Below are 24,271 nucleotides of genomic sequence, written 5' to 3'. Positions count from 1 at the left end.
CCCCTGGACAGACTAATCTGATCCAAAGCATACACTAAAAACCACTTATTAACTTTTAAAAATCCACCATTTTAATCATGACAATACATCACACTTAATAGTGTAGTCTCCCACTTTGCAAAGATGGGTTAGGATTAGTATCCTCAGTTTGCACATGGAGAAACTGAGGGCCAAAGCAGTTAAGCTTGATTATTGGAAATACTACAGGATTATGGAATAAAATATTATGAATGTTTTAATACTTCAGAGCAGCTGAAGTCACAAAAATGTTTTAAAGCTAAATGAACAAAAGATGGAGTGTTTGAAATGCACACTCTGCTATGGTCACAATCCACATGTGCTTTTTAAAATCCAACTGCAAAATTATATGCGGGGGAGGGGGGAAGGAGCCTCTGGAACAGTGAATAATGTGTTTCTGATTTTCCTGAGACAAGGAAATCCCCTGGTTGTTCCAAATGCTTTATTTCTAATGTTATGTTCTTGTTTAGTCAGTTTCCTCTAGATTGAGTATTGGGTATTCAAGCCTCACAAAAAGACTAGCATCTAGCAAAGATACTAGTGGTGTATATAAAGTATATTCCAGGGTACTGAAACTGATCCAAGCATTCATATGGTTCTTGTATCATTGGTCTTGTTTGGAATTCCTTTCATTGTCTCACTTATCCCACTGTGGCTTTCTTGAAAAACAAATATATATCATGAAGAAAAAACCCTTGTACATAGAACTTATGATACAACACATGCTGTTTCTATTTGCCTACATAAAGGATCTTGTATATCTTTACCTGCAATTTGTCTTGTCTTTTTGCATATTCTGAAACACTTCAGAGGTCACGAGCTTGCATTAGTTCTGCCTCCAAAGGATGCCAGTTAAGTCTGCTCTTTCTTCCCAAAGGATTGCAAGGCAGGACAAATCAGCTGAATTGGCAGGCAAACAAAAGCTATTTGGAAACGATAAGGAACACAACTGCTACACAGCTTAAAAGCCCTTTCTAGAATGCGCAGTGTGATTCACTACATGTCCCTTACAATTTCACAACAGCTCTCTTCTTTTGTGAGCAAAGTCTAATGCGGAAGCCAAAAATAAATCTTACAGTGTGGGGATTGTAATATTGTAACAGATTAATTTCCTAAAAATGAAGTATTCAGCCTCAAGTGTTCGGCCTTCAAGACTTGTGAAGAAATTTAATTTGTACTATATTTTATATTAAATCTTGACACCCTCTGATACATAGCAGCATGGTGGCATCTCTATGCAGGAGCCACCAGTCCTGCACCCTGCTATTCCAATTTTCCAGCACAACACCATATCCTGGCAACAGCCACACTTAAATCCAGCCCCAGTATCCACAAACCATTTGCAGTTTCTTGCAGTAATCACAATTCCATAACCCTGTGTGCCAAGAAACCAGGAGTGGCTTTTGTGTCCGGGGGGGGGGGGGGGGGGACACGAGTTGAGACCCATTGGGCTAGTGGACTAAAACATAGTGCTGGGAACTAGGCTTTCTTGGGCTCAGATCCGGAGTCTACCACTGACTTGCTGTGTAACCTTTAGCAGGTCATTTAACCTCCCTGTGAGCCTGATCCAAAGACCACTGAAGTTAGTGGGAAGATTCCTAATCTGAGATTGTTGGGGAATTTTTTGATGAAATAGTTTTTCATTGGAAAATGCCTCTTCATCAAAACAAACTTTTTGCAGGACTATTTCAGTTTTCAACAAATCCTGAGTTGGGAAGGATTTCTCATGTCCGGTACAGAATTTCAGTCAAAAGGCAAGAAAGATCAAGCCCTCCTGGAATAGTCAATAGCCCAGTGGTTAGGCTATTCATCTGGAAGGGCAGAGACCTTGGTTCCAGTCCCAGGTTTGTATCCAGGGACTTAAACCAAGGTCTCCCACCTTACAGATGAGTGTCCAATCGCTGGGCTATTGGCTGTTCTGGGAGGAGGGGTGTTCTCTTTGTTTTTTCATAGAAAAAAGTCAAAAGGTCTTGGTTTCACCCTGATGCAGTTGTGAAAATTTTAGTGGTACAGGAAAACCATATCCTGCCCAGCTTCACTTTTAATGATTTCGGTGGATTTTGGATTAGGTCCTTTGCTGAGATAATATCACTGTATCTTAGAAATAATACAATGTGAACAATATACTTATGTACCTCAGTGATGTCATAACAATTAATTGGTGGTGCTTTGAGGATATAATGCCTGGAGCAAACATTAAGTATTATCTTTCTGGTACAATATTAATTTCTGTAAGAAACCTAGAGATTATAAAATGCAAACAACTATAGATTGGAACTGTCTTTTTCGGGACTCCTTATTTCTATGTATGCTATATAATTTGGACACCTCATTGTGGTCTTTCTTCCCCCGCCCCCAACCCACTCCTGTCAAATTGTTAAAGCAAGTGGATCACTCTTTCATTTGTCAAACATTGGGAAGAGTAGAAAGATACATCTACACACTAAAATACTATTATCCTCTCACTATGACTGTACACTTTGGCAATGTGGTATTTGGTGTGGGTACATCAGAGGAAGCTGAATGCACCAACATAGTTGAAGATGACTCTTGGAAATTCATGGGAGAGACTGTGTAACCAAAGTGGAAGTGGTGCGGCACACAGGTCAGCAGACTCAATAATTAGACAGACAGCTACGGTGGTTTGGCCATGTCATCAGGCTCCCCCCTGGCAGAAGCACAAGGTATGTGTTAGACTGGATTCCATGTGGAGGGAGGAGGTGGTGTGGAGGATAAAGATTGACCTACCATAGAATCGACAAGGATGCCGCCATCATGGAGACAATGTATGATGGATTCAAACACCTTACTTTGGACAGAAAGCAGTAGGGAAAAACTAGTTTCCTCATGTGCTACTAGGTACAGGAGACTCTAAGTCTAAGCCCATGCTGGTCCTGGTTTGTTTTTATTGCAGAACTTTCTTTCCATTCCCCAAATTAGATTTGTTGCCCTCGTCTTCCCCAGTGTTTGAAAAACTTATCCCTGAAAGTATTTTCGAGCACTTTTTCAAATACAGTGGGGCTACAAGCCCCAAAACAAACCAAGGCTTGCATCATCTTGACGTACTTTTTGAGTTTGTATTTGATTTAAAACAATAAAACATGATAAATAAAATATCTTGCTTAATTTTTAAACTTCCTTGCTAACTACAGGACAGTCTGTTCCTGCATAAGGAAAATTCATAATTGAAGACATCATAACTTTGCTGAATATTTGCCAGGTGCTTTTGTTAAAACTCCATGGTTGCTTAATATAACTCACAACAAATCTTTCCATTTGGCCAGTCAGATGATATGCTAACCAAGGAACAAAGGACAATGATTATAAACAATTCAAATGCTAATTTAGAGAATACTACATATGAATTAAAACCAATCATATCATTTTATAATCATGCCCAATACTTTTGTGAGTACTTTCATGCTGGACCCTGATTTTGCAGAAGTTTTTATTTTAGGGCTATAATTTTAACCTTATAATCTGCCACGAATAGGGGGCAGCAGGTAGCTGCAATGCCCCATGAGCAGGCCAGGAAATGAAGTGTAACTTGGACTCTTTTCTGGGTGTATCATGCACCACAAGAGACTGTGTATCTTTTATGTATTTGGTGCCGTTTGGTATTTTGAAAGAGTACATCTTTTGAAACCACTGAGATAGCACTTACTGTTCAAATATATGTTGGAAAAGCATTCTAGCAACTTTTTAATGTTTTATTCATGACTGCATGCAATATTAATGCAAAATATTTAGCAATACATAATGTATTTTACTACATAATACTTTAATATAGTAATGATAGTACTTTGCACTTCTGTTGACCTTTCATCTTGAACTCAAAGTTCTTTATATTTCAAGATTACATTTAATTAAGATCACAACTCTACTGTAAAGTATGCATCCCCATTTTACAGAGGGCTAAAAGGAGACACAGAAGTTAATTTGCCCAAGGACAAATAGTGAATTACTAACAAAGTCATTATTAGAATGTAGGAATTGTGACTCTCACAGCCACCTTACAATCTGCTCTAACCACTTGAACATACACAATCTCGGTGGCAGAGCATACTAAGTAATAACTTGCTTTCATGGATGCTGAAATGAAGCTGTGACATTTGCTAACTTCATCATTCTGCTTGTACTCCAGGGCATTGAATCATAGAATATCAGGGTTGGAAGGGACCTCAGGAGGTCATCTAGTCCAACCCCCTGCTCAAAGCAGGACCGATCCCCAATTAAATCATCCCAGCCAGGGCTTTGTCAAGCCTGACCTTAAAAACTTCTAAGGAAGGAGATTCCACCACCTCCCTAGGTAACACATTCCAGTGTTTCACCACCCTCCTAGTGAAAAAGTTTTTCCTAATATCCAACCTAAATCTCCCCCACTGCAACTTGAGACCATTACTCCTTGTTCTGTCATCTGCTACCACTGAGAACAGTCTAGATCCATCCTCTTTGGAACCCCCTTTCAGGTAGTTGAAAGCAGCTATCAAATCCCCCCTCATTCTTCTCTTCCGTAGACTAAACATCCCCAGTTCCCTCAGCCTCTCCTCATAACTCATGTGTTCCAGTCCCCTAATCATTTTTGTTGCCCTCCGCTGGACTCTTTCCAATTTTTCCACATCTTAATTAAATGCATCCGATGAAGTGAGCTGTAGCTCACGAAAGCTTATGCTCAAATAAATTGGTTAGTCTCTAAGGTGCCACAAGTACTCCTCTTCTTTTTGCGAATACAGACTAACACGGCTGCTACTCTGAAACCAGTACATTAATAGTGTTTATATATTCTGAATATTTTATATCTATAAATCTCTCCAAGATATTAAGTGTAAGCATTTTTTGGTTTTTGTTTTAAATTAAGATTCTAAAGAGCTAATGAAGTCAAAAGGGAAGGAAAAAATCTTTATCTCTGAGCCAGTCAGGAAGCAGAAATGTACATATACACCTTCTTGGCTCAGCAGTGAATAATAGTTTTTACTGAATTTAGTTACAGCCAATGACAGTGAAGTCACTTACATGTGGAATTGGAATGGTAAATGTTGGTCCATTGTTGCTGACCTCTGAAATTTCCTGGCTGGTCACATGACTTTTCAGCCATTCACAAGCCAGGATTTTCTTTCTGTAAACTGGTGGTTCACTACAAAGTTAATTTTTTTCTTTCATGTAACAGCCTTTGTTGCTATGGAGTATATTAAGAAAAAATGGGAATTTTTTTTCAGTTGTAAAGTCAAATTGAGATATTTACTTAAAGAGCAACTGAGGTTACTCCTATGGTTCAGTGAGTAGGGGGCTGCTCTGGTGGTCTATTCCTGCCTCTGCCAATGGTCTGCTTTGAGACCGGTGATAACTCACTTCACGGCTCTGTGCTTCAGTTACCCCCTTGCAAATAGGGGTAACGATACTTACTTTCTTTGGCAAAGTTCATTGACATATATGAATGAAAAGTGTGATATAGAGTTGAGTGCTAACAGACCATGGAGCTGAATAACTAGGGTAAATTTTAGAGTGACAAGGTGAGTGAGGACATATCTGATCAACTTCTCCTGGTGAGAGAGGCAAACTTTCAAGCTTACACAGAGCTCTTCTTCGGGTCTAGGAAACGTAATCAAGCTAACTACAAGGTGTAACAGATTGTTTAGCATAAGTAGTTAACATATTTCATGGGACCATTCAAGGTGAAGTGGCCCATTAACACCCCTCCAACAACAGGGAGAAAAGGAAGGAGGGGGAGGAAGCAACTGCGGGGGGGGGGGGGGGGGCGGGAAAGGAGTTATTCCGTACTGTCCTTTGCTCAGATCCCTCCAGGGGGTGTAACTTACATGAATAATTGTTTGAGAGTAGGTTGAAAAGGGAAGCACTTTTAATGGGAGCTGCCTATGTGGAAAAGAGATAATGTTAATAGACACAGTGGGCCTTACTTGGATTGCTCTCTCACCAATTTTATAGTGGTGTAAATTCAGTGATTTTTTTGGAGAGTCAGTCCTAATTTACATTGGTGTAAGTGAGATCAGAATCAAACACCGTTACTGTACTTGGGGGTTTCCGTGTCATTTGTGACGATACTATTCGGGTTTTTGGACTGTGAATGGCTGGAATTTCTCTTTTGTATAACTCTCAGATTATGTCTACACTACAGACTTTACAGTGGCACAGCTGTACCGCTACAGCTGTGCTGCTCTAAGGTCTCCTGTGTAGCCGCTCTATGCTGGCGGGAGAGAGCTCTCCTGCTGGCATAATTAAACCACCCCCAACAAGTGGCAGTAGCCTTTGCTTTGATCCCTCCAATGAATCCCCTCCTAGGAATATGGGAAAAGGGGAACACCTTGTTTTCAAAGATGCTGAGTATTTGGGGGAGGAGGAAGACAAGAAGAGAACTACATGGAAAACGAATGGTTACGTCTTCTTGTTGTCCTTTTTTCTTTGCTCTATTTACTACTTGCTGGCAATGGAGCAGATGGGAAAATGTCCATGAATTGAGCATCCATCTGATAAGGTTATACCCTGCTTCCTAAAAGAGATAAAGACTATCTTAAAAAAGAAAGAAAAGAAAATGACTAATCTCTTTAAATGTAGTGTTGTAGCTGTGTTGGTCCCAGGATATTAGAAAGACAAGGTGGGTTAGGTAGTATCTTTTATTGGAACAACTTCTGTTGGAGAAAGGAACAAACTTTTGATCTTACAGAGTTCTCACTCACCTTGTCTCTCTCATCTCTTTAAATGTTACTAAGGTGGTTATATTTTATTTGAACTCCTAAATCTTTAAAAGTCTGGAATTTAATATATGGCTGCTATCATGGGGCAAAAAAGTGTGAGTTCTGAACAAGAAAATGAAGATCATAATGTTCATGAAAGTGGTATAACCAGTTAAAACTGGTTCTAGCAAACAAATGAAGTTATACATTGAGACACTTAAATCCCAAGTGGGACTCGATAGCTTTACATTCCAGATGAAATATTAATGGCTTTTATACAATATTCTCAGCAGAGATGCCCTAGCATACCAACCTTTGTTTTTTGGTACTTGGAATTTGTAATTCGTCCAGGAGCTGCATTCTTCTAAGTGTTACTTCTATTTTTGGACTGACTCCATGTTTTATACAGAAAAACAGTGCTCTTGTCAGACCATATGAGATTATTTGAGCCATGTCTCTATTATAGCACTGAATTACCCTTCTCTGTTATGGTACACTTCATCATAATCACAGAAGGATTTATGGAATACCAACACTTTTGACAGTCCAGTCTCAAGCTTCCTGTGTTTAATTCCTGTTCATGTTTAACCGTCTTCACAGTATGTTGTTCAAAAGTGGCTTGTTTTAGTGTGCTGGATGCTGCGATAGCTCCAATTTCTCATTTTTGCCAATAAAACTGAATAGTGAGGTTTTTTGTCAACTTTTGGCTGCATATCTGTAGTCAACTGCCTGAATAATAATTGTATGAATACTAATGACTGTCTTTGATGAATAGAGACTATTTGAGGCTGTTATACAACCTTGTAGGCAGCAGTGCTGGCTCATTTACATACCGTAAACCGCATCCCTCTCAAATTATAACAATGAGGCTCTTGCCTTAGATGAAAGGGGATAAAGAGAGTTACTGAAGGAAAATGGTTCATATTCATATAAAGCACAGCCATGTTTATCCAGCCTCATTTAGCCCTATCTGGAGTGTAGTTATGTCTCCCTAGTGGGAATCACTTACCCAGTTAGTCCCCGGGTTGGCTTAACTCCTGTTTGTTTGGCTGTTTTTGATTATCCTTGAAATGCTTAATGTGATCTGATTTCTGGAGGCAAAATAAGTGGGCATTTTTCCAGCCATTAATTAGAGCCAATTAGTGGTAATTTTACAAATATATATTTTTGATACAGGGTGAGATTTTCAAAGGTTCCTACAGAGGTCAGAGTAGGTATCCAAGTCCCATTGAAACAGAATAGGAATTGGGCACCTAATTCCTGATTCGCTTTCGAAAGTCTCGCTCATAGAGCCATTGATATACCTGGTGCTTTACAACCAAAGGACATGGCCCTGCTCTAAAGAGCTCACAATGCATGAGTTCAACTTTGGAAACACTTCCTCACACGTGTAGTCTTTTCTCACATCAGTGGGCCTTCCATATGTGAGTGGGCAGCAGCTGATTCCTTCTGGAGCACTGCACCCAGGTTTGTGTTTTCCATCAGTGTACCTGATGGGCCTGGAAATATTGGAATTGGTGAAGTTATGGGGTCAAGAGTTTTAAATGTTTTGGTTTGAGCTGTTTTATGCCAGCTTCTTCCCCACTGTTAACAAATCAGCCCCTTCCCACAATACTTACAGGCCTCACAGAAGAGGGTAAAATTGGGATAATAATCCCACCTCACAGGGGTGCTGTGAACGTAAATTGTGAAGAACTAAGATACTTCAGTGAGAACAACATAGAAACCCACCCTCCCCAGAGGAAATTAATAATTCTGTATTCAGTACCAGGTTTGGATGGCGTGTAGTAAATAATGCACAGGGCCACACGTTGTGATGAGGATAAAAATAAACATTGAATAATTAGTTACCCTTTCGTTGAATGAAGTGGGTTCTGTGGGAAAAAATAGCATAAGATCATATAATTATAGAGGTCAGGTCTACACTACAGGCCAAAGTATAACTACATTGCTCAGGGGTGTGGATTTTTCATCCACCCCTCTGAGTGATGCAGTTATATTGACCTAACCCCCCATGTAGACATCGCTATGTTGATGGGAGAGCTTCTTCCGTCAAAATAGCTGTCTCTCAGGGAGGTGGATTTGGGCTCCTAACACCCAGAGGCCAGGCCTATACTTAAAACTTTTGCAGCTATAGTAATGTCAGTTCAGAATGTCATTTAAAAAAACCCATTTCCATGCCAGTAAATGTCCTACTGTAGATACAGAAACACCACCACAGAAGTGTTTGCCCATGTAGCCTTCTTCACTTAGGGAACCAGTATAAGCTATACCGCCAAAACACTCTTACCAATAGAAGCTGCAGCTCCAGCTATACAAGCAGACCTTTTGCAAAGTAGATTCGGCCCTTGGATTTTAAAGGAGCCTAGCCTACTTGACACCAAAAGAGATGAAAACAGGCAAGGGATGGCACTCTAATGCCATAGTAATACCAGCTTATAGAGTTTCATGTAGACCCCAAGGCATTTTTGAAATAAACAACAGAATGGACTTATTGCTAAGAAAAATCCTGCTTACTGCTCACTAGTAAGTTTTGCCTGAAGGTTAGTCTGGGTTTACTTAGAGGCTGTCATCAGCTTCTTCCTCAAACAAGCGTTCCATGCTCTGAGAATTACGTGTACTGTGAAAACACAAACAAATGCAATAAAATGAGAGGCACATGGGCTGTTCTGGATGGGAAAGAATAAAACCTTCTGTTTCATTTCTTGGCCCAGAATTTGCATGTACATAAGGAGGGGAGGGGAAGGGGCAATGGGCAGAGGGATGGGACCCAAAAGCATAAGAGAAGATAAAATCTGATTAAAATGCAGACTAATATAACTGCAGAACATTAGTCAGTCTTCCTTGTGGAAAGAGAAAAATGTCTGCTATTATGCTGCTATAGAAACCAAGTAGGGTATGTGGGTGAGTGAGGGTGTGAGTGTCTGTATCTTTCTCTCCTCCTGCCTCCCTCTTTCTTGGAATGAAGATCTTATCTTACTCAATAAGATTTGTGCTTTGTTGCCCAGATCATTCCCAGTATAAAGAAAAGTTGTTTTCCTATTTCTTGAATTTCTCTTAAAATCTCTGCTCTGTCCCTCTTTTGTTCTGTTATTGACAACGATGTATCTCTGTGCCAGAAGAGCAGTTAAACTAGTCTCCATGGTTTAACTGTCTTCCCCAGTGGTTGGAACATGGGTACTCTCCCATGGAGGTACTCCTGGACCTTTTGACTGTGGTTACTTGTACATAATTGTACACATGGTCAAGGATGCTTTGGAAAGTAAACACTGACCTGGGAAGAACACACATTGTGTTCTGAATACTCTGTTCACACAGCTTTTTTTGCTTTAAAGACATACGTTAGATGTTAAATGCCACACGCATTAGAAAAAAAGACAGAATCTGAGTTATAAAATTAAACTCTGCCTCATTGTCAGCACTGCCAATAAATTATCATCTTTATGAAGCTGCAGAGAATTGCGCATGAACTGTTACTCTGAGTAACAACACAAAATTGTATTTAAAAGACCCTACAATGGGAAGCATTCATAGGAACATAGGACTTGCCACACTGGATTAGACCCATAGTCCATCTAATCCAGTGTCTTGGCTTTGACAGTGGCCAGTACCAGATGCTGCAGAGGAAGGTGAAAGAAACCTGACATTAGACCAGTTAATAGCTGGGATAATCTGCCTCCCTAATACTTAGAGATTGGTTTAAACCTTGAAGCATGAGGTTTCATAGCTCTTCCAAAAATCATATTAGCATTAACTGGTATTCTGGTTATCCATAGCAATGTCTGATCCCTTTCCAGTCTGCCGAAGTATGTGGCCTCAGTGACTGGCTATGGTAACAAGTTCCAGAGTTGAACCATGTTCTGTGAAAAAGTATTTCCTTTCACCAGGTTTGAATTGTCTACCATTCAGTTTCATTGACTGGACCCAGGGAGAACAGCAGCTCCTGAGCTGCCTTCTCTAGACCCATCATTATTGTGACTTTTGTCACACCCAGTGGCGTTGGAACAATTTGTATAATGGGGGAGCTGAGAGCCATTGACTAAAACCATAACCCCCATATAGGATGGAAACCATTTCAAGCCAGTGGGTTCTGCTGCATCCCCAGCACCCCTAGTTCCAGCACCCTCTGGTCACCTCCCATTTTAAGCATCCCCTTCCTAAAGGTAAACAATCCCAATCTCTTGAGGGTGGGGTGGCGGGGGGGGGGTTCTTTCACTTTCACTTCCACTTCTTATGCATTTTCCTAGCTCCCTTCTCAGCCTCTGAATCCTTCTCCAAACCCTCTGAGTCTGCAATATCCTTTTTGAGAAGGGGTCACCAGTACTGCACACCTTATTCTAGCTGAGGTAATGTACTGATTTATATAATGGCATTATAGTCTCTGTATTAGTCTCCATTCCATTTCTGATGCACCCTAACATTCTATTTCCTTTTTTTGATCACCGCTGCATACAGTAGAGGTCTCAAGTTAGCTGGCTACGATGATGTCCAGCTTACGATGATGTCCTTTTCGGAGATGATACAGTACTAGAGAGCCCTTTTCCAAGATGATACAGAATCCTCCTGTAAGATGCATCCGATAGTAGAGGAATGGTAGATTACTTAATCCCCCCCCAATGTTGTACAGCCCCTGAGCCTGCTCTTGCACCAGTTGAAGTCAGTGGGACCAGGATTTTCAAGGTTGGCTAGATGTGTAAATATGGAGGTTTGCACCTGACCACATATGTAAGGGGAACTGATGTAGTCATGGAATTTTCAAAAAGGCAGCAAAGCAAAGTCTGACTTCAGTAAGAGTTAGCTCAGGCCCTAAGGAGGAGAAAGTGTACATTCCTGGGGGGCAGTGGGTGTGGCCATGAGGTTAAGTGCCCTATAGCAGTGGTTCTCAACCAGGGGTATGTGTACCCCTGGGGGTACTCAGAGGTCTTCCAGAGGGTACTCAATGCATCTAGATTAGTGTTTTTCAAGCTGGGGGTTGCAACCTGTCACAGCACAGGTTCAGGAGAGTTGCAAGTGCAGGACTGGCAGTAGGGGGTAGCAAGCAAGGCAGTTGCTCAGCACCCCCACGCCACTGGGGGCTGCGCAAACCTAAGGGACATGCTTCAGGTCTAGGTGGCGGGGCTCAGGCTACAGACAAGGCTCACGAGTGGAAAAACAGGCTCAAATATAGGGTGACCAGATGTCTCAATTTTATAGGGACAGTCCCTTTTTTGGGGTCTTATATAGGCTCCTATTACCCTCCACCCCCGTCCTGATTTTTCACACTTGCTATCTGGTCACCCTACTCAAATATCACACTCAAATGTATATTTATATTTCAATTGATTTATTGTATAATTATATGGTAACAATGAGAAAGTAAGCAATTTTTCAGTAACAGTATGCTGGGACACTTGTATTTTTATGTCTGATTTTGTAAGTTTTTAAGTGAGGTGAAACTTGGGGATACACAAGTCAAATCAGACTCTGGAAAGGGACACAGTACTCTGGAAAGCTTGAGAGTACAATGGCAAGAGTAAGCACCTGCACTAGTAGAGACCTTGGTTCAATTCCTTCTTGGGCCTCCTGAGATGAGATTTGAACCATGACAACACTGATGCTTTCATGTTGAAAATATTCTACTTTAATTATCTGTTAATTGGGCCAAAGCAAAATTCCAGTGTGGAAAGCCCTCTATAGGGTTAGGAGCACTCATCTGGGATGTGAAATACTCTGGTTCAATTCCCCTGTCTGCCAGCTGGGGCAAAAGGATTTGAACAGGGAGTGCTGTCTGCTTGCCTGTTGAAGCTGTTCCACTTTAACTATTTGGCCAAAGCAAAAGTTAAGTACAAGAGGCCTTCTGTAGTAGAGGGGCTAGGGTAAACACTAGTAATGTGGGAGCCCTTGGTTCAATTCTTCTCTGGGCCTAGTATGGGGAGGCATGAGACATCTATGACAGGGTTTCTATATATTCCATTGACACAGAGCTGGCACAGTGCCTGTTGGGACCATGAGCAGTTGAGCAAAAGGATCCCGAACACTACTTTTACACCAGGGATCAGCCTCCTCTCTAGGCAGCCCAACAAGAAGAAGAGATGCATAAAACTGATTTAAAGCCACTGTAACAACCCTGCTGTCTGGAATGGTGCAACGTGCATCTTGGACACAGCCCCTGATGTAAGCCCCCCAGTTCTATAAACCTCAGCTCTCATTTATCCTCCTGCCTCATTTTTTTTCTTTCCTCCTTCTTGTCACTCCATCAAACCCTCTGCACCCCTACCTCCCAACTGGCTCCTGTTCCACAGTTATAGTTATTTTGCGGGAGTTGCCTTTTTATCATGAACCTCCAGCAGAAACATATTGTAAAGAACACAGGAACGACTGGCTGACACTGTGTAACTAGCTCAGTATTTCACACAGCAGCAGCCAATGACATTAACAAACAAAAAATGCCTGAAGGAAATTGTGCACTTTGCTGGCTTTTTCTGCCCTCCCCTATGGGAAATAAGTTGTATAGATTTAGTTCAGTTCCCAGTGGACTGATGGTCTGTATCACACAGCCAGCTATCATTGCCACATGTTGGCAGTCTCCGAAGACAGGCCAAGAATTGAATGGCTATGGGAGAGCACTGCTTTCTCTCCTGTAGAGCTACTTCCTCCCGTTCTGGTGAGGTAGATTGGCTTCATTGTGAGGAAGCTTATTGCTGCTTGTCATACTCTACTCAGAGGTGGATTCAGATTGTCTGGGATCCTGGGCACAAAGAACTTTTGGGCCCCCCACTTTCCTCTCACCGCAGGGCCCTGCCCCCTGTTCCTTCTCTCCCCTCCCAACCCCAAGGCCCTGGCCAGGCCAGGAGCCAGGCCACGGTAAGAACTACCCAGGGCCAGCCTTGGGGAAAATGGTACCTTGGACAAACTTGTATTTTGTCACCCTTGGTCATGTGGACACGGTGTCCTCCCATTGCCCCTGGCCCCCATGGGTGCCTCCCATTGCCTCTGGCCCCTGCAGGCTCCCCTCCCCCCATCACATCAGGCCACCATGGGTTCTCCCCCCCCCCGAGGTCCCCACTGTCTCCCCCCAGTGCTTAATTTGTATTGAAAGAGGTGCCAGGGCTCAGCCCCAGCAAGGCCTGGTACAAATTAAGCAGTGGCTGAGTGGCAGGAGAGTGGCAGCTGCTGGCTGGGGACCTAGCTCTGAAGGCTGTGCCGCTGCCAGTTGCAGGGGAGCCGTAAGAGTGGCATGGTATATGCTGCATTGCCGTTACTTCGTGCTGCACTGTACCCCCTTTGCCCCTAAGCCCTTCAGCCCTAACCCCTGCACACTCCCCTTGGGCCCCAACCCCTGCGCTCCTCTTCTGCACCCATGTAGGGAAACCGACTGGGATGCACTGCTGCTTGCTCCTCCCCCCCAATGCTGCTCCCCTATAGGTGGCTGTGGGGGAAGGGAGGGGCGAGGAGCAATATCTGGGCTTCCTGCCTCCAGGTCACTTTCCCCACCTGGGCTTTGTAAGGGGAGGGCAGGAACTGGAGAGCAGCAGCTCCTGATGCTCGCCTCAGAACACAGCCCAGGTGGGGACAGTGACATGGCTGCAGGGAGCACTTGGTGTTGCTCCTCGCTTCCCCCCATCCCCCTGGGGAGGCGCAGAGGAACGTGGGGCGGGAGGCAGTATCTGCGTCACTGCTCCCACCCCATTTCTCCACCAGGAAGAAGCAGGGAGAAATCTGCCCCCCACCCATGTTGCCTCTACGCATTTACAGCATTCCCCTGCCATCCAGCAGTGTGCACCTCTGTGTCGCTGCATGGAGCCTCACTGACCATGGCACTCTGACAGTCACCCTAGTGGCCCACCCCTGAGGCTGTTCCTGGAGCTGCCCAGGGAGCCCTGGCTGCTGTGGGGAGCCCTAAACCCTCCATCTTCCCTAGCTGGTGCGCCCAGGGAGTGGGGACATGGGTCGGGGGCTGCTCTCAGGTCCTCTGGCCTCCCAGCTAGGGCAGGTGGAGGGTCCAGGGCTCACCACAGCAACCCAGGTTCCCTGGGTGACTCTTACCAGGGCCTGGCTCCGGCTTCTGGCCTGGCCACCAGGAGGCAGGGCTCCAGGGGGAAGGGGAGAAGGGGGGGCTGGGCCACACTTCTTCCTATGTTCCAGTGTTCACGCAGGGGCCCCTGGGCCCATGTGTTAATCCACCACTGACTCTACTTGTTTAGTGGGTGAAGAAATGACATTGGTCTCTAGGGTCGTTTCTGACAAATGACCAGGGAAGAGTATGAAAATATTGCTCGGGCATGCAGGAGTGAAATCAGGAAGGCCAAATCACACCTGGAGTTGCAGGAGACATTAAGAGTAACAAGAAGGGTTTCCTCAGGTATGTTAGCAACAAGAAGAAAGTCAAGGAAAGTGTGGGCTCCTTACTGAACGAGGGAGGCAACCTAGTGACAGAGGATGTGGAAAAAGCTAATGTATTTAATTCCTTTTTTGCCTCTGTCTTCATGAACAAGGTTAGCTCCCAGACAACTGCACTGGGCAACACAGCAAGGGGAGGGAGGAGGTGACCAGCCCTCTGTGGAGAAAGAGGTGGTTAGGGACTATTTAGAAAAGCTGGACATGCACAAGTCCATGGGGCCGGACGAGTTGCATCCGAGAGTGCTAAAGGAGTTGGCGGATGTGATGGCAGAGCCGTTGGCCATTATCTTTGAAAACTCATGGCGACTGGGGGAGGTCCCGGGCAACTGGAAAAAGGCTAAAGTAGTGCCCATCTTTAAAAAAGGGAAGAAGGAGGATCCAGGGAACTACAGGCCAGTCAGCCTCACCCAGGTCCTCAAGGAATCCATTCTGAAGCACTTAGAGGAGAGGAAAGTGATCAGGAATAGTGAGCATGGATTCACCAAGGGCAAGTCATGCCTGACTAATCTAATTGCCTTCTATGATGAGATAACTGGCTCTGTGGATGAGGGGAAAGCAGTGGATGTGTTGTTCCTTGACTTTAGCAAAGCTTTTGATACCGTCTCCCACAGTACTGTTGCCAGCAAGTTAAAGAAGTATGGGCTGGATGAATAGACTATAAGGTGGATAGAAAGCTGGCTAGATTGTTGGGCTCAACGGGTAGTGATCAATGGCTCTGTGTCTAGTTGGCAGTCAGTATCAAGCGGAGTGCCCCAAGGGCTGGTCCTGGGGCCAGTTTTGTTCAATATCTTCATAAATGATCTGGAGGATGGCGTGGATTGCACCCTCAGCAAGTTTGCAGATGACACTAAACTGGGAGGAGAGGTAGATGTGCTGAAGGGTAGGGATAGGATACAGAGGGACATAGACAAGTTAGAGGATTGGGCCAAAAGAAATCTGATGAGGTTCAACAAGGACAAGTACAGAGTCCTGCACTTAGGAAGGAAGAATCCCATGCACCCTACAGACTAGGGACCGAATGGCTCGGCAGCAGTTCTGCAGAAAAGGACCTAGGGGTTACAGTGGACGAGAAGCTGGATATGAGTCAACAGTGTGCCCTTGTTGCCAAGAAGGCCAATGGCATTTTGGGATGTATAAGTAGGGGCATTGCCGGCAGATTGAGGGATGTGATCGTTCCCCGCTATTCAACATTGGTGAGGCCTCATCTGGCATACTGTGTCCAGTTTTGGGCCCCACACTACAAGAAGGATGTGGAAAAATTGGAAAACCTCCAGCGGAGGGCAACAAAAATGATTAGGGGACTGGAACACATGACTTATGAGGAGAGGCTGAGGGAACTGGGATTGTTTAGCCTGCAGAAGAGAAGAATGAGGGGGGATTTGATAGCTGCTTTCAACTACCTGAAAGCGGGTTCCAAAGAGGATGGCTCTAGACTGTTCTCAGTGGTAGCAGATGACAGAACGAGGAGTAATGGTCTCAAGTTGCAGTGGGGGAGGCTTAGGTTGGATATTAGGAAAAACTGTTTCACTAGGCGGGTGGTGAAACACTCGAATGGGTTACCTAGGGAGGTGGTGGAATCTCCTTCTTTTGACATTTTTAAGGCCTGGCTTGACAAAGCCCTGGCTGGGATGATTTAGTTGGGGATTGGTCCTGCTTTGAGCAGGGGGTTGGACTAGATGACCTCCTGAGGTCCCTTCCAACCCTGATATTCTATGATAAGGCGTCATCAGCACTAACTTCAAAAGTAGCCCCCTGCATTCACAGAGCTGGGCGGCTGCAGCGAGCCAGCTAGCGGCGGAGCCGCGGCGCTGCAGGGGCGGGGGCGGGCGGCTCGGGAGCTGTGAGTGGCGGCCGGAGGAGGCGGGGCGGGGTTTGTAGCCGGGGAGAGAAAAGAGCCGGGACAGCGGCGGCAGCTCAGAGAGCGGCCGGACAGAGCGAGCGAGAGAGACGCGCCAGGCCGCTCCAAGCGCGGACACAGCGGGTCCTGCCGCCCCCACGCCCCGCCAGCAGCAGCGAGCCCCCGGCGACCTCCCTCCGTGCCGCTGCAGCGCCCGCTCCCCGCCGCCTGCTGCTCTGCTCCCGGGGCAGCTGCGATGCGCCTTGTCCAGAACATGTGCACCATCGCCGAGTACCCCCAGGCCGGCAGCGCCAGCGGAGACGGCTGCAGCGGGGGCTCCTCCGGCCGCCCCCGCCTCATCAAGATCGCGGTGGTGGGAGCCAGCGGCGTGGGCAAAACCGGTGAGTGCTGCCCGCCCGGCGCGCCTCTTAGCGCTGGCGGGGCGCGATCGCTTCGGGGGGTCAGCGGGGCCAGAGGCCAGGCGCAGCCAGAGGGCCGGGCGATCGGCGAGACCCGTGCCTCGCCTGCCCCACTCCCCTGTGACCTCCCGCAAACTGGGGTGCCGCCGTCACTGACCCTCTCCCAGCCCCCTACGAGCCCCCGGGCTGCGGGAGGGGGCTTTGTGCGCACGCATCCCACGAGGAGAGGTTGTAACCGGCTTTTCCTTGGGTCCATTGCAGCCCTGGTGGTGCGATTCCTCACAAAACGCTTCATCGGAGACTACGAGAGAAACGCAGGTAAGGGGGAAGTGGCTGGGCGCCTTGAGTCTAGGGCACAGCCTCAGGCTGCGCGGTGGTACATTGATACAGGATAAATGCCCCCTTGCAGGCTCCCCCGAGCACGTCAGGAGGTGGATTCCACTTAGAAAATGTAATTTGTGCAGTAAACAGTGACAATCTAATACCCCTGCCCCCAATAACCACCGAATCTGCCTGGCTAACTGTAACGGTCAGGGGCCACGCATCAGTTTATCAGGGAAGCAAACCGTATTCTTGCACTGTAGTATGCTGAATTCTGGCTAAAAGCAGCGAACTAGGAGCATCCATTCCTCCTGGTATTGTGATGGGGATAGAGGCCTTTCACAAAGAGTGTTTGATCTGAAATTTGACTTGTTAAACCCATAAGGCACCTACTTTAGCTTGTTCAATGTTGTCCCAGCTGAGTGATGTTGGGGGAAATCCAGCCTCATTCTTTGCCCCTTTCGGGGTGCTGGAACTGGGGTTGCTGACACCCCCCCTGCTTAAGATGGTTTCCATCCTCTACAGGGTTTACAGTTTTGTTCGATGGCTTTCAGCACCTCCACTATAAAAACGGTTCCAACACCACTGGACCTGTTCTCATTTTTTCTTTTGAATTTAAAAGTAAATGATCCAGGGAAGACAGACAAGCAAACAAACTTAGCCAAACTAGGTAAGAGGTATGAGTGACAGATGGAAACATTAAAAAAAAAAAAGTGTAGATCCAGGTAATACTATAGAAATAAGGGAATATATCCAAGTGTTTCTAATGACATCACAAACCAATCGGACATTGCTGTTGTTGTAGGGATACGTGACTTTAAACATCTCAAGACTATATAGACTCAAAATGCATCCAATCCAAAAACATTTCAAAGAGAAAATATTTGCTCAAGTGCAGAACCCCTAATTGTCAAAGCAACTGATTTCCTATAATAAAAGTTGGTTTGTCTTTGCCGATAATTAAAATTGTCCAGTTCTCTTGAAAGGTGTAATGAGCTCCAAGTCTTTTATAAAATTAAACTGAAAACTTGCAAGCAAGTCAATGCAAAACTAACTCCTGTGGGTTCTGATAACCACAAACCACTACAACCTTCTCTCTGTCATTATGTTAAAGTTGTCAGTCTCTTATTGTAGTTGCTTACAGTTTATAAATTGAGTGGTTAGCGATAAAACGCTTTTACTGTCCTGTGCTCTTAAGTGCTGTCGTTCATACCATCCCTTCAGGCAATTTTTGTGTCTGTTCATATAGCTGTGAGTGTATTTGTAACAAAATGATGTTGTTGTTAGGTAACCTTTATAGCAGGCAGATCCAAATAGATGGAGAGATGCTTGCTATTCAAGTGCAAGATACACCAGGCGTTCAGGTGAGCTACACATCCATATATCTCTTAAAATAGTAAAATAAGCTTCAGTCTTTGTCTTTTGCCAGATGAGCTGTTCTACCACTTATCAATCTTTATAGAAAATGGTTCACTATCCATTTTAGTATCCAGTGTTTTGAATGGCGGAACTGGTAACCTCGTTTATAAACAGTGAAAGCTCTATCTAGTGCAGGTATATAGTGCATTGACAGTAAAAGTAAACAACCCATTATTTCAATTAATCTTTTGTACTCTTGGAGATACAAGCAATCTTGTATGGGAAGGCTGATTTATCCAGAACGGATTTACATGCTAATGTGTTAAGAACACTAGCTATGAAGAAAGAACATTTTATTTTTGTGTCAACAAGAAATGCATTGGAAAAAAACTTGGAAGGAAAAATGTCATTACTACAGCCCTAATAAACTCTAATATTTCACAAACGTACACAATAGAAACTAAAAACCATAGTATTGTGGCTGCATTCATTAAGATTTGTTATGACTTAATCTTGTATTATGGAAAGTTTGAGTGTGTAGACAAGAGTAATGCTGGATTTTGCCTTTCTGCACTGGGCAACTCTCCAGGTTTAAATGCTTCCAGCTCATATCTTTGCTTCCCTAGACTTACTGTCTAGCCAGTTAATTTCCCATTCTGTGGAACTACAAAGCTTTCTCTGCGTGCAGAACTACTCAGGTCAATTTTCCACTGGAGTGTGGCAAACTCTAGTGTTGTTTATTCCAGATTTCTGCAGCTGGATCAACATACTTTATGAAGGTGCAAAAATAAAATAAAATTATAGCTTTATTTACAATACAAAATACAAATCTATCATAATATAAAATGCATTTAGCATTACAGGCTTTAAATGAAAGTCAGATTACTTTAAATTTTATGTCATAACCATCTAATTTAAAACAATTCCTCTTTCTCAGATTCATGAACACAGTCTGGACTGTAATGAACAGTTGAACAGATGCATTCGATGGGCAGATGCTGTTGTGATTGTTTTCTCCATCACAGATTATAAGAGCTATGAATTACTTAGTCACCTTCACCAGCAGGTTCGACAGTTACACCCAGGAAACAGAGTCCCTGTTGTTGTTGTAGCAAACAAAGCTGATCTCCTACATATTAAAGAGGTGGAGCCACAGCATGGACTTCAACTGGCGAACATGCTAGGTTGCACTTTTTATGAAGTTTCTGTCAGTGAGAACTACAATGATGTCTTCAATGCCTTCCATGTCCTGTGTAAAGAAGTTAGTAAACAACAAATAACTAGCACCCCTGAGAAAAGAAGAACCTCTCTTATCCCAAGGCCAAAGTCACCAAACATGCAGGATCTGAAGAGAAGGTTTAAGCAAGCTTTGTCTGCTAAAGTTAGGACTGTCACTTCTGTCTGAAAGTAAAGCTAAGTGGGGATTTTATCTTCTCAACCTGTTGTTGTTGTAAAGTTCCAACTTTGGAATGTTAAACACTGGCACTATGGAGTCTGAGGCAGTGTGAAAGAAGGATGGTTCAGAGGTTCTTTTGAACTGCTGTAGAAATAAACCATTGCTTACAGGAGAAACAAGCATGAGGCTTGAATAAGCTCCTTAAGTGATTCTAGCAAGTGAATGGTAGAACATCTATCTTCATTTTAAAACCAAACTTTTAGTAATTGAAAAGAAAACAACCCACAGAACTTCAGTCTTGCTTTCCTAGAATGGGACACATTGGCTTGATGTACAACCACATCACTTAACTAAGTTTGGTGACCAAAAAAAATACCCTGAACTCCAGCTTACTTACTGGAAATAACCATTTGAGTCTTACAGCTGTATGCTTGTTTTTGGTATTGGATGAAGGACAGCATGTGTATTTTTATTGCTCAGTAGAGCTTGATTTTATCCCTGTATTCTGAAGCACAAATGAGCTTGTTTTGAAAAGTCAGTGTAAAATGAGTGGCTGTGACTGGGTTTCATGACTGTAAAAACAATGCTACACTATTTTTACTTGCTACCTTATTACCGAGGGTTTGACCAGAATTTTAGTACATAGAAATATTGTGCACAGGGTCTAAGTGTATTTTATCATTACAAATAACTTTTTTTTTTTACTGCCTGAAAAATATTGTCTAGATTAATTTTAAAATGTTACACTACTGCTGCTTTTCAGATGCAAGTCCCAAGTTGGAATGATGGTCGTTGGTAACTGCTCAGTGCAAAACCTTTTCCATTTCTCTCTTAGCCCCAGTGTGTGTAGTAAGCATGGAAGGAGCTCACTTTATCAATTCAGTATTGTATGATATACACTGTTGGTTCTAGGCAGTGAAGCTGGTTGGATTTTTCTTAGCTGAGCCCTCTTTCTCTCTCTCTCTCTCCAATTTCAGTGGGATATTCATCTTTAATCACACATAGCAGACTTATGCATTTTTACATTGAGCCAATGGATTTTGAGAATATAGGCTAAAGGCCTTATACAAATGCACTTTAAAAAGCCACCTGTGCTTTTGCTTAAACTGTAACTTATTTATTTTGTGTACAGTAACTCCTTAATTGGAGCAGACTTTTCACACTTGCAGTCTGTTTCAGCATTAAATTTTTTTTGAACTACACATTTTCTCATGTAGTGTTTTTTGTTTTAAACAGAATTGGAAACAACCTGTGAACCTTGGGGACAAAGCATTGCTTTACAAGTATCTGTTTTTCTCACAATTTCCTGTGTGGTATATACTAACCACTCTTTAAAAATCAATAGGCAGAAATATGAATTAAGTCCTCCTCCTTTGCATATTTTATGTATTCAGTTCTTACGGGCACAAGGACCTTAGGTATTGGGGGAAGTACTCAGAACCTTTTATGTACCAGATATTGGCCTTCGATGCAATTATGCAGAAAAAAATCAAGGCCTTTCAAACTAGGGTTCAGGATCCATCCCTCCCTCTTCTGGCATAAAAATCCTAATAATGGGGCCATAGGGGTGAGGCTTGATGTTACTTAGATATGAGCTAAACACCAGCCTCTACCACTTTCAACTCTTCTGTTAGAAACTGGCAGTATTAGCACAATCTGCACTACAGTTTTGCTTAGCGATAAATACGATGCCTTGAAGAATGGAAGTGAACTTGATCAGTGTATTACTGGGTAAAGTAAATCGGCACAAACCTCTGACTTCATTCTATTCACATAGAGAACTAGACTGCTGAGACATACTGATTGGAACGAATGGCACCTAGGCCCCAACTTTATCACACAATAATAATCATGGGGAAACACAGACTAATTCTTGAGAAAAGAGGTAGCTGTGGCTGATCTAACCACAGACTACCCCGCAGACCCAGCCAGCTGGCTTAGACAATAAGCCAGCAACCATTCTGCCTTCTTAAAAAGGGCTACAGTTTTCCTAGGCCAATCGCTAAGAGCTTATAGCACTGGGTTTCATTGTCCTGAAACATCAAAATTCTCTTCTTCTCTATCACCCAAGCAGGAGACAGTAACCATTTACCCCAAATTAATTTCCAATTGCTTACAAAAATGTCACCTGCAAGACTAGCCTGCCCCAAGATGCTACTAGTCATTGCTTGGTGGTCACCTGGACAAACTGTTTGCCTGCAGCCAATCTGCCAACCAGAAGGAAAGTGCTGTAATCAAAAGCCACCCCTGGGAGTCAGGCTCCCAACTTCGCTCCTGACCTAGGGCATCCCCACCTAATGCCAAGCTAAGCTATACTATCTTCCACTTATCACTTACAATAGGGGAGTTGCTTCCCCACCACATCTGCTGCAGTAATGTGCAATTATACAAGCCTGGCCAGAAGGATCACAGACCATAACGTAATCTAGTCTCATTTGAGCTTTAACACAGACGTGTCAACTAACTCATTGTCATCCAAAAGAGTAATGTCCACGTCAGACTGGCCAAAGTGCCATATACAAGCCAAAACCAGGTCAGGTGCTAGAAGGTTGCAAGCATCCCACCTTTTCCCTGATGCTAAATTGGAGCAGGTTCCTGGCATGGTGCTGGTATGGCAAAAGGGGTGGTGGGGGGGCTAATGGAAGAGGATGAGAGATGCTGGTGAACACGATGCATTACCAACCGTCTAACCAGACCGCTGCTTTCTTATTTTCAAAGATCCTCTCCCTTCCACCCACTTCTACAACTGCTAAGATAGGGAAGCCTTCCAAAAGCAACGAGTCTTGTATAATATCCTTTGACCTCCCCATTTCTTTGGCCAGCATCCTACACCTCCACATGCAAAATTCAATCCTCTACTGCAGCAGAAAACGGCCGTGTCTCGTACCATGTAGATGAGGTTTGCCTGATGAAGCAGCAGCATCTGCTGAGCTGTTCCTGTTTGCAGATGACTGGAGGGAACTCTAAAAGGCCCTTGAATCCTGTTGTGTGTGTGTGTGGCTGGAGGAAGACGAGAAAGAATCCACCAAGGGAAAAGCAACAGACACCTGGATATATGCTTGGCCTTTACAGAAAATTTGGGTGCTAGCCATGACCTCACTTTGGGACAGCAAGCATCCTCCTGCAAGTTCACAGCATGCAGTGCCCATACTGACCCCCACATAGGAACTGGTTCTCTGCCTTAGCTCTCTCTATCTCACCCTCCCTCAAAACTTCTGTTGCTAATACAACCAAAAACCACTCACCTTGCCCTCCTCCCCCAAACTAGGGGACATAGTCCCCACCCTCCTTTCCAGAAATCATCCCCAAAGGCCCAAGGTCTGCCTTGTTGCCCTTGAACAGCAGCCAATAATCTTTGTCTCCTTTCAGCCCCTGGCTGCTTGACTGCTCTAGCCTGCTGTTGCATTCCACCATGGCAAACTGGCTATGAAGGTTCCCCCAAGGTGGGTGTAGAAGATTAGGCATCCCCCCTATACAGGGACCCGTGGAACCACAGGAGCTGTGGGAACCTCCAACACCAAAGTCTATTTAAACCCCAACCCTCACTGGTTTGCTCCACCCAATAACTCATGCAGCATGTCCTCAGATTACCAAGTCAGGGGTCTGAGAGTGTTCAGCTAAGGGGGGTGGGGAGAGGAAGAAGACAGAAACTGTCACAGTTGCAACAGCTTCTTAGGACTGGTGACCACTTCCCTGAGGGGTGGAGGGTCCTCTGTGCCAGGTGCTCCTGCCTTTGTTATGCCTGGTTATGTTGGGGGTGGTGTGGGATGGGGTGGTGTGGGGGAAGAGCAACAAAATGTATCTAATAAGATGAGGGGTTGGTGTGTATGAAAAAGCCAGGAAGATGAGCCGA

At 44.2% G+C, this 24,271-nt stretch overlaps 1 protein-coding gene and 1 long non-coding RNA gene across 2 annotated transcripts in view; one reads left to right on the top strand and one right to left on the bottom strand.

Moving 5' to 3' along the window:
• The window catches only part of LOC142071779 (uncharacterized), a 32,924-nt gene extending 32,067 nt beyond the window's left edge, over positions 1-857 (bottom strand). Inside the window, exon 1 of the long non-coding RNA XR_012667973.1 lies at positions 786-857. This is a non-coding gene — a long non-coding RNA (uncharacterized LOC142071779). The remainder of the gene's footprint in view (positions 1-785) is intronic.
• Positions 858-16,968: 16,111 nt separating this feature from the next.
• Positions 16,969-21,620, top strand: RASL11B (RAS like family 11 member B). Its single transcript, XM_048848331.2, has 4 exons — positions 16,969-17,324; positions 17,604-17,660; positions 18,951-19,027; positions 19,960-21,620. Exons 1-4 carry the CDS (start codon positions 17,180-17,182, stop codon positions 20,425-20,427), a joined length of 747 nt encoding a protein of 248 aa, XP_048704288.1. The 5' UTR covers positions 16,969-17,179; the 3' UTR covers positions 20,428-21,620.
• The last annotated feature ends 2,651 nt before the right edge of the window (positions 21,621-24,271 follow it).

This window comes from Caretta caretta, chromosome 4 (genome assembly GCF_965140235.1).
Source record: "Caretta caretta isolate rCarCar2 chromosome 4, rCarCar1.hap1, whole genome shotgun sequence".
Taxonomy (NCBI): Eukaryota; Metazoa; Chordata; order Testudines; family Cheloniidae; genus Caretta; species Caretta caretta.
This window is presented reverse-complemented; position numbering and strand designations above follow the sequence as displayed.

Bases quoted from the DNA above. Each gene is read 5' to 3' on its own strand.
- RASL11B (XM_048848331.2), top strand. From the start codon at position 17,180: ATGCGCCTTGTCCAGAACATGTGCACCATCGCCGAGTACCCCCAGGCC. The intron at 17,325-17,603 runs GTGAGTGCTGCC...GGTCCATTGCAG, and splicing joins CAGCGGCGTGGGCAAAACCG to CCCTGGTGGTGCGATTCCTC. The intron at 17,661-18,950 runs GTAAGGGGGAAG...TGTTGTTGTTAG, and splicing joins AGACTACGAGAGAAACGCAG to GTAACCTTTATAGCAGGCAG.